At 35.4% G+C, this 15,060-nt stretch overlaps 1 protein-coding gene across 9 annotated transcripts in view; it reads left to right on the forward strand.

Annotated features, from left to right (window-relative positions):
• Window positions 1-14,385, forward strand: part of eya4.L (EYA transcriptional coactivator and phosphatase 4 L homeolog) — a 150,379-nt gene extending 135,994 nt beyond the window's left edge. For 6 of the 9 annotated variants that reach the window (XM_018263239.2, XM_041562951.1, XM_018263243.2 and 3 more), the window contains 5 exons: window positions 817-977; window positions 1,621-1,735; window positions 4,268-4,389; window positions 6,074-6,174; window positions 11,949-14,385. In XM_018263239.2, the coding sequence (XP_018118728.1) occupies window positions 817-977; window positions 1,621-1,735; window positions 4,268-4,389; window positions 6,074-6,174; window positions 11,949-12,029 (580 nt within the window). In that variant the 3' untranslated portion in view covers window positions 12,030-14,385. Of the gene's footprint in view, window positions 1-816; window positions 978-1,620; window positions 1,736-4,267; window positions 4,390-5,933; window positions 6,035-6,073; window positions 6,175-11,948 lie in introns of all 9 variants that reach the window. The other 3 variants (XM_018263240.2, XM_018263246.2, XM_018263242.2) reach the window with 1 other exon arrangement.
• The last annotated feature ends 675 nt before the right edge of the window (window positions 14,386-15,060 follow it).

Here is a 15,060-nt window from a genome sequence, read left to right on the forward strand (position 1 = left end):
ATCTGTTATAAATGGTGAGTTCTGATGCCATTTCTGTCACATGACTCACTAAAACTTGTGTATTATAATAAATACAGTACCCCCAGTTGCAAAATATGAGGATATTAGACGTTACCTCGGAGTTCCATGACCTGTATAAAACACTCAGCCTTCGGCTTCGTGTTTTTATATGGTCATGAAACTCCTCGGTGACTTATAATATCCTTATATTTTACAAGAGGGGGCACTTTATTCACTATATATATCTTATTTCTCATACATAACATATGACAGTGAGCTGGACAGAACTTTAACCTAAACATGAGCAGTGCAGAAAGAGTCACAAATAGTTTCATGAGTGTAAGACAACCGCAAACTACCTGTGTCATACTATTATTAATGTACTGGTTGACTAGCTTGTTTTCCTTTCCTTTCTGCTTAGTGGTGTAGCCTCAACATGTATAATTTAGCATTCCAGCTAACATTATTTATTTAGTATTTTTCTTACAAATGAGAGACACATGAGAAGGCAAAGTTACTTATGTTTTCAATCTCTCAAAAACTTCACAATCTAGATAATGACTATAATGAGTAATGAGATTGGGGTACAGCAAGTAATACTGTATCAGTAGACTGGTTTTACAAAGCATAATGAACGCCATTTTAAACATTTTTGGTGTGGTATTATGAACCATATATTTTGAACGCAATGTATGATTTGCGGCAAAGTGATATATTATGTTGCTTTCATGATTCGTTTTGTAAAACATTGGAAAGGCACCCGATAATTCTTTCTTCTGAAGTTTTATGCACATCTGATAATTCTGTGTTCTGAAGTTCTTACAGTTTCGCAACTGATGGCTTTCGGGCGGCAGCAAGCAGTACTACTCTCTGTTTACCAACTGGCGTCCGGGGAGGTGTAGACTGGATGAGGAAGCTGGCATTCCGTTATAGACGAGTAAAAGAGCTGTACAATACATACAAGAACAATGTAGGAGGTATTCACTTCTATTGCTATTATTCGCTTCGGATGGGATTCAGTCAATATGGCTTTGAACAGTACAAAAATTTTTGCTAACAAAAGGCTTGTTATATGCCGTTTGTTTAGACAGAAAAATGTTGCACAGTATGAACATTTAGATGTCCCTATCGTTACACAGAATTCAAAATTATGTTGGAATTGCTGCTTAATGTATCTGTAAATAAAGGAAAGGAAAAGAGTCATTTTTAAAAGTCTGTGCTTTCAAACAATCTTATTTTCTATAACTGTATTTTCTATCACATTAAGCTCCATGTATAATATTACAATATTTCGGTGACTTCATTACCTTTACAATATATTTACTACAAGCAACACTTTTTATATGACTTGTAATTATGTATTTGTTTAAACATAATTATAAATATTAATTATAAAAAGAACATTTCTTTCCTTCTTTTCTAACTGGGATGCCATTTTTCCTGTATACAAAAAAAGGTCCCTGGGCAATGCTCCATTACAAATGGTAACAAAAGTGCCTTTAAGCTAGTGAATAATTGAGTGGTTGATTTTTTTCCCCTGAAAATTCAAGGCAAGAAAATATTTCACATTTCCATGAAATTGGCATTTCATCCATGTTTCTCTGTCTGTTTGTGCTGAAGGACTTTTTGGCCCAGCTAAGAGAGAAGCCTGGCTTCAATTGCGAGCAGACCTTGAAGTTTTGACAGACTCCTGGCTTTCGAATGCACTTAAATCACTATCACTCATTAGCACAAGGTAAGTCTAAATGTAAGCTTATATTTCATCACTAAATATGCCATTACAATGTCACACAAGGCTCATTTTCATATTTCATTTATTCCTTTTGCTTGACTAACGTAAAACAGATATGAACATTACCATGGTAGTTAAAAAGAGTAAGGCATGCTTGAATAAGTCTAAGATGTGCAGAAGAAATTATGTATGCCTGTGCCTATATTTTATAATATAGAAATTCCAGTCTTGAACATCTCAATATAAAGCCGGCTATAACATCAGGAAACATTCCTTACTTTTTCCTTGCTTATGAGTCCTGTCATAAGTGGTAAAATGTGGGTTTTGTGGACTATTGAAAATTAGACCTAGCCAATTATTATGTAAAATTAGACTTAGCCAATCCCCGATATCTGCTGTTTCCCCTTTGTGTCAAACTGAGCTGTTGCTTATTGAATGATCAATTAAATCCCTTCAGAACAGCCATTTTTTCTCCATCTCTCCCAAGAATATTTCTGGAATATATTCTTTCCACAAATGTCCTTCCTTCTCTAGCTTTTCCTAGCTGGGAGGAAATTTAAAATAACAATTCAGACATCAATGTGTTTAAATAGAGGTGCTTATTGGACCTATAGGGACATTGCCTTGCTTATATCTAATAAATGGTTGTACACATGTGTAATGGACAATATGCCAAGGAGCCTATTTAGAATTCTGTGTAAAACGAATCCCGCTGAAAAAAGTAAAAAGCTGTGTAAAATAAATGGTGAATTTATTAAGGTGTCTACAACAGATTTGACTCCATTCTTATTTGCTGCTTTCAAGATGATTGCCATATTTCCCATAGCGTGTTCAAATGGCTGTGTACAGTTACACCAGATCTGTTTACAGAGGTACCTGGTCACCAAAATCAGTACAAAGATCGATAGGTACACCCTTTTTTCACACAGCACTGCCTGCTCGGCCGAATCCATATCCTAATTTGCATATGCAAATTAGGGGTGGGAGGGAAATGGCGTGACTTTTTGTCAGAAAACAAGGAAGTAAAAAATGTTTTCCCCTTCCCACCCCTAATTTGCATATACAAATTAGGGTTCGGATTCGGTTCGGTATTCAGCCGATTCTTTCGCAAAGGATTCGGGGGTTCGGCCGAATCCAAACTTTCCATAACTGGCCACATTTTGTAACATAGACATGGTATTTAGGGAGTATGCCAAGGGAACTGAGGAGTCCATTTAAAAAAAAAGACATTTTCATTGAAAAACATTTTAGGTAATATGTACAAATTTCTTAGAGAGAAGTAGGATTCCAAATACAACTTTAATCTAAAGCCAGACACTAAGGTCAATTCCTTTCAGCACACCCACAGACACCAAAGAATACCTCAGCTTTTCTGCCACACAGGGTTTTATTAAGCAATGCTGGTGACTGTTCCTATTGTCCTTTAAGTAAATCTCTGAAGTGTTCAAAATTTTGCACATTGTTACATATATAAATATACTACGTGTAGTGGTGCAACCACTATAAACATGAGCACTCTGTATTTGTGTATGTTCATTGTCATTTTAGAAAACTGCCTGAAGAATATTTGTCATATGAAACTCAGCACAAACAACATTTGGTTTTCAGAGTAACTGATGTTACAAGGCCTTTGCCCACTGAGGCTGCTCTTCAACTTTAATGTCTCAGACCATATTTGGCCTTCTGTTATACCACTGGCAGTACTATGTTTATCCCAAGCATTTATGAATACCATTACAGTTTTAGACTGTACTTCCACTGCTAATATTACATCATCTGGCAGCTCTTTTTCTTTTGTCCATACAAATCTGAATTAATACAAGTTTTTTATTCTAAGGGGCAGACTTAGCAAAATGTGAGGTTAAGGGATTATTTATCAAAGGTCGAGTTTTTGAGGGGTTTTTTATACCTCGAATGAAGTCACAACTCGAATGGTTTCTAATTTATGGGAAAAAAAACGAATGGGAAAAACTCAGTGGATACTAAAAATTCAAATCAAGTTTTTAAACGAAACCCACTAAAAAAAAATGAACATCTTACAAACATCTTCAAATGGTTCAAGGGACCTCTGCCAGTGACTTCTACATGGTCTGAACAGGTTTTAGCTGGAGTATTTTCGGATTTGAGCTATTTCCAGCTTCGGGGTATAATAAATCTCGGATATAATAAATCTCTTGCCTGAAAAATACCGTTGAAAACTCTAATTTTTTTTTAAAAAAAACCCTCAACCCATGGTAAATGACCCCCTAGATCTCACCATAGAAAAACTCACCCACTTTCTTTTCAATCAGGGATTTTTAGAAGTGTATTTAGAAATGGGTGAGCGTTAGAGTTTACCATTTTATAAATATACTTCTAAAAATCCCATAGGAATGAATAGAAAGTGAGTGAGTTTTTCTGTGTTGAGTTCTAATCTCACATTTTAATAAGTCTGCCCCTAAATATCATAACTGTACATCTAATAACTTGGTAATAATAATAATAATTTGCCACAAATGTTTAAGCAATGCTTGATATCTTTGTTTTGTTTTGCAGGAGTAATAGTGTGAATGTCTTGGTAACAACTACACAGCTCATCCCAGCACTTTCAAAGGTTTTGCTATATAGTCTAGGAGGTGTATTTCCTATTGAGAATATATACAGTGCTACTAAAGTAGGTAAGAAGTACATATATTATTTTGTGACACCATATTATGTCCTAGTAAAAATGTATATGGAGTATAATAAAAAATATTGTATTTTTTGCTTTTGTTTGTTGTCCAGTGCATTCCTTTTTAGGTGCCATAACATATACAGTAAGTAGTCACATATAAATAAATAGCTTTTAAAATTAGCCCCATGATCATGTTAAATAGCAACTATTGTTTATAACATAGTCATTAAAACGATTTTTTATGGACACTGTCAATATTTTTTTTTTATTTATGAATGCTATCCTTCAGACCTACATCAAGAACCCTATTTATTAAGAATAAATTAGTCCTGTTTATTACTTTCAGTCCCCTTGATAGTTGTTGGAAATGCTAAATTGCAAGATTCTAAAACAATTCCTTAAAGATCAACAATAAGGTTTAATAATCAGAGGCAGGCACCAGCATTTAAGGCTGCTCGGAAGACAAAAGGGAAATATATATAGAGTAGCATATAATAATAAAAACACACATGCAGTCATAAAGATCGCCATAGTAAACAAAGAAACATCCTTAAAAATAATACTTTTTTGAAGAGAATTCCCAGGTCAGCTGCAGTGAGGATGGATACTGGAGTTGGCCTAGAGGTTAAGTGATCAGCCTTTGATGTGGGATCTCATTCTAGACACCCTGGGTTGATTCCTTGTGGCAACAACTTGTGAAACTGGGCAAATCGCTTAATCTCCTGGTGTCCCAGCATATTTAGTGTGCCTATAATGGCTGCTTTAAAGCACTTTGAATCTCATGGGAGAAAAGCACTATATAATGACTCACTTTACTTAGACACCCCTTATATTAATAACCAGATATTAAACCTACTAAACAAACAACATGATCCATTTAGCCATTCACTTCCTGCAATAAAGGAGCATGGCCAGTTCTGAAATCAATAACTTGATATTACGTAATTCACTTGCAATTTGTTATCAGAATAGGCAATCATCCAAAAAAACATTTAAAAAAAAAACCATCAAGTAATGCATATTTACTAGTGATGGGCGAATTTGCACCGTTTCGCTTCGCCGAAAAATTCTCGAAATTCGCAAAACGGCGAAAAATTCTCGAAACGGCGCCGGCGTCTCATTTTCGACGCCGGCACCCGTTTTTGACGCCGGAGTCCGTTTTTTCGAAAAAAAAATTTGACGCCAATTAGAAAGCCTAATGAATATGGATGGGCAAGTTTGACCCCCTTAACCAAAATTTAACCAAAAGGTTAATTTTATAGCCCTTTTAAAAAATAGACATTTTGGGGCATCAATTAATTTTGAAATTTTTATACTAACAAATTATCTTTTCTAGTAGCTAACATCACATATGTTGATTATTTTCATTCAATTAAGTATACAGCATGAATAAAAAATATAAAGTTGCTCGCTTTTAATAACATGTAACGTGTACCTCTTTATGTTGTCCTTCTGAGATGAGCTGCAAAAACTATGGAAAACACAGAATCCCCCAAGTATCTTTTTAAGAAAAGCTGGCCCAAGAATAAGCAGTGCATTGTTTTTCAGGCAAAGGAAGCTGTTTTCAGCGTATAGTTTCAAGATTTGGCTCTCATGTAACTTATGTTGTGATTGGAGATGCCCAAGATGAGGAGCATACTGCTAAGCAGGTAACTTGCCTCTGAATTGTGGTCTCATTTATCTTCCAGGAAAAGAAAGTTGCTTTGAACGAATAATACAAAGGTTTGGCAGAAAAGTAGTATATGTTGTAATTGGGGATGGTGTAGAAGAAGAACAGGCAGCAAAAAAGGTAAAGGAACTTATGAAATATTGGTGTGACACATGTTTACTGGATAAGTTATACTGTTGTTATTGCTTTTATTGCCTTAACTCATAGTAGAGATTAGGAAGATTAACATTATAGATTTTTGTTAATATAGATATATATTATATAACCATTTTCAAAATAGAAGAATCAAACAGCTCCACGGCAGTATTAATAAACTGCAAGTGTTATTTTATTAGCAGTGTGGGTACACTACGGTGGTTATTTACTAAACTCCAAGGGGCAGATTTACATAGGGTCAAATATCGAGGGTTAATTAACCCTCGATATTCAACTGCCGAATGTAAATACTTCGACTTTGAATATCGAAGTCGAAGGATTTATCGCAAATTTTGATCCATTTTGATCCATCGATCGAATGATTTTTCTTCGACCTAAAAATACTTGGAAAGCCTATGGGGACCTTCCCCATAGGCTGACATTGCACCTCATTAGGTTTTAGGTGGCCAAGTAGGGGGTCGAAGTTTTTTTTAAAGAGACAGTACTTCAACTATCGAATGGTCGAATATTCGAACGATTTTTAGTTCGAAACGTTAGATTCGAAGTTGTAGTCGAAGGTCGAAGTAGCCAATTCGATGGTCGAAGTAGCCAAAAAAAACATTCAAAATATTTTTTATATAAAATCAGGCTTTTAAAAAATCAAAAATTTTTGGAATTTATTAAACCCTGAGGATGGAAAAGTCTGAATCTGAAAATCCGGCATCTCAGACTTGTCGAGGTTGCATATAAGTCAATGGGAGAAGTTCAAATGATTTTTTGATGTGCGCTGGGTTTCGTGCAATACCCGAAGTCTTCTGAGTTTTCAGGTGAAATTTCCGGGCATATCGGAAAATTTGTCAAAATCGGATAAAAAAATCTTAAAAAATCTTAAAAATCTGATTTTTTCCCGCAAACCGAATCTTCTGGAAAATGTAATAATAAATGAGCATAAAAAACCTGAGAGGATTTGATCGGAGTTCGTAGCAGAAAAAATTTAGATCAATTCGGACTTTGATAAATAACCCCCTACATGTTTCCGGCGAAGCCACTTCTCAAGCCTTTCTCAAGGTTTGGCCCAAAACATGTAGTGTACCCACACTGCTAATAAAATAACACTTGCCGTTTGTTAGCACTGTTTGTTCAAAGCTGTTTGATTCTTCAATCTTGAAATTGGTCATTTACTTTGTAGTGGTGCACAGACAGCCGGAATTTACAGCCATACAAACTCTGAACACGATAGAACCATAATCATTTTGTTCTTCACATATATATAATATAACATATTGAGCACACATTTGACTTTTTAAATGAGAAAAAACATTGTAAAAAGTTAATTTGTTTGGTCCATAAATAAAACTTTTCCTTAGAACTATCTGTTACTTTTTCTATTCACCACATTAAAAATCTAGTAAGGAAGTACAGGTATAGGATCTCTTATCCGGAAACCCGATATCCAGAAAGCTCGGAATTACAGAATGGCTGTCTCCCATAGACTCCATTTTATCCAAATAATCCAAATTTTTTAAAATGATTTCCTTTTTTTATGGAAGCAAAACCAGCCTATTGGTTTTTTTTTAATGTTTAAATGAATTTCTAGTAGAAATTGCCTTAGCAATTTCTAAGGCATAAAGACCCAGATTACAGAAATATCCCCAGGTCCCGAGCATTTTGGATAACAGGTCCCATACCTGTATAATGACATAAATAATTATATTTTCATTGGATGCTTAAAGGGCATGTAAAGTCTAAAATAGAATAATTCTAGAAATGCTGTTTTTTGTATACTAAATATAAACATGAACTTACTGCACCACAAGCCTAATCAAGCAAATAATTTATGCTTTCAAAGTTGGCTACAGGGGGTCACCATCTTGTAACTTTGTTAAACAAGACTATGCACATGCTCAGTGTAGTCTGGGCTGCTTAGGGATCTTCACAAACAAAGCTGCTTGAGTTCTGCATGGCTGAGAAGTAAGGAGGGGGCTCCCCCTGCTGTTCATAAGTATGATTGTTTCCTTGCTCAGCAGTTAGGGACCATCTGACAATTCCTATCCACAGCAGTAAATGAAGGGAGAATTTCACTGCATACAGTCAGGTTTCTTATAAAAACGGTACACATTTTTTAATTAAAGTATATTGGAGATAGGTTGCTTTTTTAAAGAAAGTAAAAATGGGATTTTATTTTTTTGCCTTTACATGCCCTTTAAAATCTGGTCTTCTTAGGGGCCTATTGCTGATAGGAACTTTTAAGTCTAAGCATTTGTAACAGACTTGACCTGCAGTGTCATATATTTAATGGTACAATGATTTGCAAGCAGACTGTTTAAAGAATAAAGACTGGAATCTATTAGAATGTGCTTGTAAATGACATTGCAGAACGCCTTGATTTCAAAAGCCTTCTCTGCAGCTTTGCTCTGACTGTAAAAATGTCAAACCATCAACAACATTTCACTGTCACTTTTACCAAATGGCTTTGAGGACTATTGAAGCACCCAGAATGGCAAAGGTGGTGAGATTGATTGTTTTGCTGAACCATTGAAGAATAAGGTCCATGTCCGTGTTCTCAAAATAAAAGTGGGCAGACCAGAGGAGAGCAGAGACTAAACAAAGCAGTTTGGTCTTGTTGGTCTCTCTAGGATTTACCTCTTATGGTATTTTTCTGTTTCTCGCAAGCCTTAATTTTCTAATGCAGAAGAAATGTTTCATGTATTAGCCACTTCTCACAAGCTGAAATATTTAATTTATATTTGGTATGCAGTTCCACTGACTTAATTTATAAAGCATGGTTATATTGAAAATAAATAATAGAAATATAAATAATATAATGTGTGTAAACAGTATGTATAATCAGTTTTTGTGTAAGTATGGTAGCTCCAGAGAGGTACTGGTATTAAGGAGTGCACTTTTTTTACAACTAGCTTGGGATAGCTATCCAGAAAGCTCCCAGTAATTGGAAGGTAGTCTCCACAGACTCCATTTTAATCAAATAATTCTGATTTTTAAAATTGATTTTCCTTTACTCTGTAATAATAAAACAGTACCTTATTCTTGATCCAAACTAAAATATAATGAATTATTATTGGAGTTACATTAATTAATTTATTATAATAAATCCTATTGGGTTTATTTAATGTTTAGATTAATTTTAAGTAGACTAAGAGGGTTATTTACTAAAATACAAATTTATTTCATATTTTATTAGAAAAAAAACCACAACCAAACTCCCATGCCCGATTTTAGCTTATTTATTAATAAAAAACTTGATTAAATTGGATCACGGAAAAACTTGATAAAATTGAACGATAAAACCTGAATCGCTCAAATGTTTCAAGCTTTTTTTGGGCTTTTTTCCTGAATTGCTCTAATTTTGAGTTTTCTAGTGGAAAACAAATTGAATTTTTCGAGATTTTAATATTCAGATTTTAATAAATAACCCCCTTAATGTATGGAGATTCAAATTATGGAAAAATCCCCTATCCAGAAAACCCCAGGTCCCAGCATTTTGGATAACAGGTCCCATACCTTTACAAATACAGACACACGCATAGCTAATACAAAGTGAAGATGTACCTGAGGCAATATACATTTTGGTGGGAGAATGGGTTCTCTTGTTATGCCTTAAACAGCAATACCTTTTTATTTATAAATAAGGAAATATAGAATCCAGCAGCACAGTACTCTTAACATATTGGTGTCTACTCTGTGAGTCATTGGGGTACTGACCCTGCTAACACTACAGCTGCTCAACTTACTAGTTCACATACCTACTGGCCCCTTAACTTGTGCTCCATTTAGATTTTGTGCTCTTTACTGAACTTGTACTTATGTCAGAGAGACAGAGACACAAGTAAATGAGCCCCCTAGTCTTTGTTTAGTCATCAGACCCTGCAGTAGAGAAAAAAATGAATGTGTCCTTTATAAACATTCTAATCATTAACTGCTATAAATTATAAAATCTACAGCACCATCTAGCACCAACTATCAAGGGTTGCCAGTGCTCTGGCTTTTGAACACACCAAGGTTGCTCTTTGAACTTGGATGTGCAGCTCGTGTCTGCCAATGAAAAGAGACCAGCAGAGAAAATAAAACACTGTCAGCCACATGCCAGCATCTGAAACAGAATGGTGCTTCTCAAACCCCATTCCCTTTGTCTCTCTACCAATTGAGTGCCCCTGCTGATGACAAGGAATGAGGGAGTGATGTGATCCCTTGTCCCTATATTCATTGTTATTAGACCATTTATGTTTAAGGCAACCGGTTCCCAAATCTGGCTCTGATGGTATCACTATGCACAATTGCTGGCAGAGACTAAAGACAGCTTTATGTGGTCTAGGTGGTCTAGGGCAGTGATCCCCAGCCAGTAGCAACATGTTGCTAACAACCCCCTTAGATATTGCTTCCAGTGGCCTCAAAGCAGGTGCTTATTTTTGAATTCCTGGCTTGGTGGTATAAAAACCATGTGTATTGCCAAGCAGAGCCTCATGTAGGCTGCCAGTCCACGTAAGGGCTACCAAATGGCTACGCTTGTGTTGCTCCACAACTCTTTTTACATTTGAATGTGGCTCATGGGTAAAAAAGGTTGTGGACCCCTGGTCTAGGGGATCAGGGTAGGGAAACTAAGGGTTAACAGTACCTTGTAATGACCAAAGAATATAGAAATTGACACGTTTACATTCGAAAACTGAAAATGCCTAGTGTAGCGAAGACTTAGAATAGGTAGATAAATATGTGTGATTTACATACAAATTGTCTGTGAATTGGTAGATATATTATTGCACCAATGAAAGTTAATATAATGCTGAGAGGAATCTTAGAATGTATATTTGATGACAGTTCTCCTTTAAGTACAATAATGTCCCCATGAATAAAGAAAAGTCAGTTCAGAATGGGTTTGGTGAGAAGGGAATGGAAAAACTTGACTGACCTGCACAAAACCCTAACCTCAACCCAACCAAATACCCAACCAAATAGGATAAACTGAAATGCCAATTGCTAGGAAGACCTGATCACCTGGTATCGGTGTCCAAACTCACTAATGATCTTGCGGTTGAATGAAGAGATATCCCATGAAAAATGTTCCAACATCTAGTGCAAAGTCGTCTCATTGGAGTAGAGCCAGTTATAGCAGCAACATCCTACTTTATTGTAATACCCTTGGTGAGATATTGGGCAGGCAGGTGTCTGTATGCTTTAGGTAATTTGTTTGGTGGTCATATTATATTAAAGGTATATTGTCATTCAAAGAAAACAGTGGAGCCATTGCTCCACTAGAGCTACATCTGGTCCGGTTGGAGCCTTCAGTGGGACTAAAGCAGAGGGCGTATTCACTATTAAAGGAAATTCAATTTTAATATTTGGTCATAACATTATTTTATTTTTATGTGTTTGGTCTGCTATTGTATTTCAGTAAACCAAGCTTTATGTAGTTTGTATGTTTTTTAATTCAATTGCATTAGGTGAAAATACATCTCTATTATTATTCTTAGTATGAGATCGATTACCCAGAATGCCTGGGTCCTGGTTTTCAGAATAAGTTCTTTTTCCATAACTTAGATCCTTAGACCTTCAAATTAAAAAATGTTTAACTAAACAAAAATTATTGTTTTGCCATCAATGTGGGGCTCATGCAGTTTAGTTAGGATCAAGTACAATATACTGTTTTATCATTACAAAAATGAAATAATTAAAAAAAAGTATTATTTGCTCAAAAGGTACAACAACATTTTACCTAAAAGCTGACTTATTCTTTTTTTTCTCAGAACAACATGCCTTTCTGGAGGATATCAAGTCATTCAGATCTTTTGGCTCTACATCAAGCACTGGAACTAGAATATTTGTAACTAATTGCAACGTGGACAGGCTTTTTTTTAATATGTATATAAATATATATTTTAAGTACACACTGAATTTTTAACGTGTGATCAAATGCCTCCGGCTTTTTACACACAAGGATTGTCTTAAGTAAATGAAGAAATATTTGGAACAAGTAAATGGAAATAACAAAGAATTCAGACTGCTACAAGCGAGCAAAGATATTAACCTTAAGTGCTGCACATGGATACTTTGTGGTCTTACAATGGAGGCAGTATAAAGCATCTGGTTAATGGAAAACTAGAGGCTTCTGAACCAGGGTAATCCTAGGTAATGAGTAAGAGCATATGTACAGGACTTTGACAAAGATTGGCATGTGCTTTCTGAATGAAGAGGTGGTGTTCAACATTCCTCAACATGGGATCTTATTCTCAGCACTGAGGTGTGAATCATACAAAAACCTACCTAGCCCGGAAAATCTGAATTTAGAACGCACTCCAACTATAAGATGACAATCAAGTCTAGACCTGTAATTTTGTGTAAATTATTGATGATAAAAATAATAATAATAATTAACTGTGACTTTATTAGCAGCTGATTTTGAAAGTGGATGTAACGTTTCTTTTTTCTTCTGGGGGGGGGGGGCAGGGTGGTGAGGTCTGAAAAGAAAAATATGCTGACTCTTTTATAAGTTTGGCAGAATGTGCATACTGATGTGTTGTGCCTTAAAAAATGAGACAGCTTTTTTTGTGTGTTACAATGTAATTTTGGTTAAAAAAAAATTACATGATATCTTCAGTTATGACCAAATTTAAAAATCCAAAACAGGAAAAACTGAGCCCTTACCAGTTATAATTTGTAAATTAACAAAATAGATTTTTTTTCTCGCTCTTTTTTTTGAGGTTTGAATAATTATTTAAAGGCTTAGAAAAGCACATCTAAAAATATTAACTTCAGGTATAAGTATGTAGTTTTATGCTAGTAGACAGGTGCATGCTAGTTCATGTCCCCCCAAAAAAACTTTTATGCCTAGGCAAAAGCCATGCTCTGCTGAACCTCAGTGGTTGCAGCTTTGATAGTGGTCTTTGGGGGTCTGGAGAAGTAGTGGGGTTATCTCTGAATCAAACCCTATGCAAAGCTATAAATTAGGTTTGTCCCCACAATGATCTTATTCAAGTTCAAGAATCATATACATGACATTATATACTATAAATCACATCTATAATGAAGGAATAATTTCATCTATCTTGTATAGCAACAAACAATGAAGGGTGTATTGCACGCTGGAATACTTTATTAAACAATCATCTCACGCAAGGAGAATACTTTATTGAACAATCATCTCAAGCCTACACCCTTGATTGTTTGTTGCTATACGGTCTATATCCTCTCCCTTGAGCTGAGAACCAAGGGCTGGAGCACCTGGGCCATCCCTCTACTAGGTGAGTCTTTATTAGCAGGAGTATTTATGCTAACCATTTATCTTTTGGATGACATCCATTTTGTATCCCATGGACAAAAAAAGTACATATAAAAAGATCAAAGTGGCTGCAATGATAGTTTCTGCATATTCATTTTAAGGCCCCCACAATATCCAAAGGTTGTCTTGTTTTATTAATATATGTTGAAATTGCTCTTTATTTGGGCCTCAATGGCCCTTACAGCCACCATGTTAACCATGTTATCTTACATGGAATGTACATAACTAACAACAGAACACCAGCCGCCTAAAAGCAATAACACAGATTCAAATCTTGTAGTGGCAACAGCATAATAAATATGGAGCACCATAGGCTACATCCCACTATGATTTTTTTTTTATGTCTGAAATGCATGCCGTTTATATTCTCACACCTTTGACTCCAGTGCAGTAAGTGCACAGGGAGATCATTTGCCGAATCCAATGCTCAGTCTGTATGTTACCAGTCTGTGGTTGGCTTATTTTCCTACCTCTGTTAATACAATAACATGTTAACAACAAAACACTCTACACATCAACAGTGCACAACAGTGATTGCTCCTGTGCTGTAGTAAGGCTTTTTAGATGGGAACTGGCAATATTTTCAGTAATGTGGGCAGTTTTTCCTTTAATAAATGAGTTGATTGGAGTTTTCATGATTTATAAGTTAATTTTCCTTTTTGTGCAAAGTAAAAAATGTTGAATCAAAACGCTTATTGGCAATCAATTTGTCTTAATATTCAGGCTGATAAATTATTTTCCTTTTCATCTCCATGAAGTCATCTTAATGATTACATTCATGCAGTTGGTCATTTTCACCTCCTAGTGTCCTACACAAGATGTAAGGGACTAATCATTAAAGGGAAACAATAAAAAAAATAACAATAAAAAATACCTTGGTATACTGTGGAGTACTCACGTGTTTATTTTTGACTCCTGTTTTCTGTTGTGTCCATAATCTTTTTATTTATATATTTGACATAACATTTGTTTGTGCCTGGCTTGTATGTAATTAATAAATACAGTATGTAATGCCAAGCTAAGGTTCTGTTCCTTACATAAAAAGTAGTGTAGGTGGACTAAAGCCGAAGCCATGGTTCATTTTATCTCACAAGAATGAGAATTAATGACAATTAATTAATTTAACCCATTCCCACCTTCCTTAATCAGAATGTGGGAGTGGGTTCTCTCTAATATCTAGCTGTTCCCATGCCTGTGGCTTATCTTTATACACAGATGATATTTCAAGCACAGCACTCTTTGCCCAAAAAGGTTACTTCTTATCTATGCTACTGCTTTGCTGTCTTGCCCAAAACATTTTCTTTGTTCCCCTGACACAATAAATGGTGCTAGATCCCTTGAGCATATAAGTCACAATTACTTTATATTCCTGAATGTCATCTTGTCATATGTCCATAGACTAAGCACCACTAAATATCTAATTCTTAATGGAGGGGTGACTATGCACCACTTTTTACTCTATAGCCAAAATGAAACCAATCTACAGTACATATGTTATGCCATCAGGGCATAATCCTGACAAAGCATTTGGAAAATATCCATAGATTTGCCCTGAACCTATATAAAAAATGGTTGACCAT

Source organism: Xenopus laevis, chromosome 5L, assembly GCF_017654675.1.
Source record: "Xenopus laevis strain J_2021 chromosome 5L, Xenopus_laevis_v10.1, whole genome shotgun sequence".
NCBI lineage: Eukaryota > Metazoa > Chordata > Amphibia > Anura > Pipidae > Xenopus > Xenopus laevis.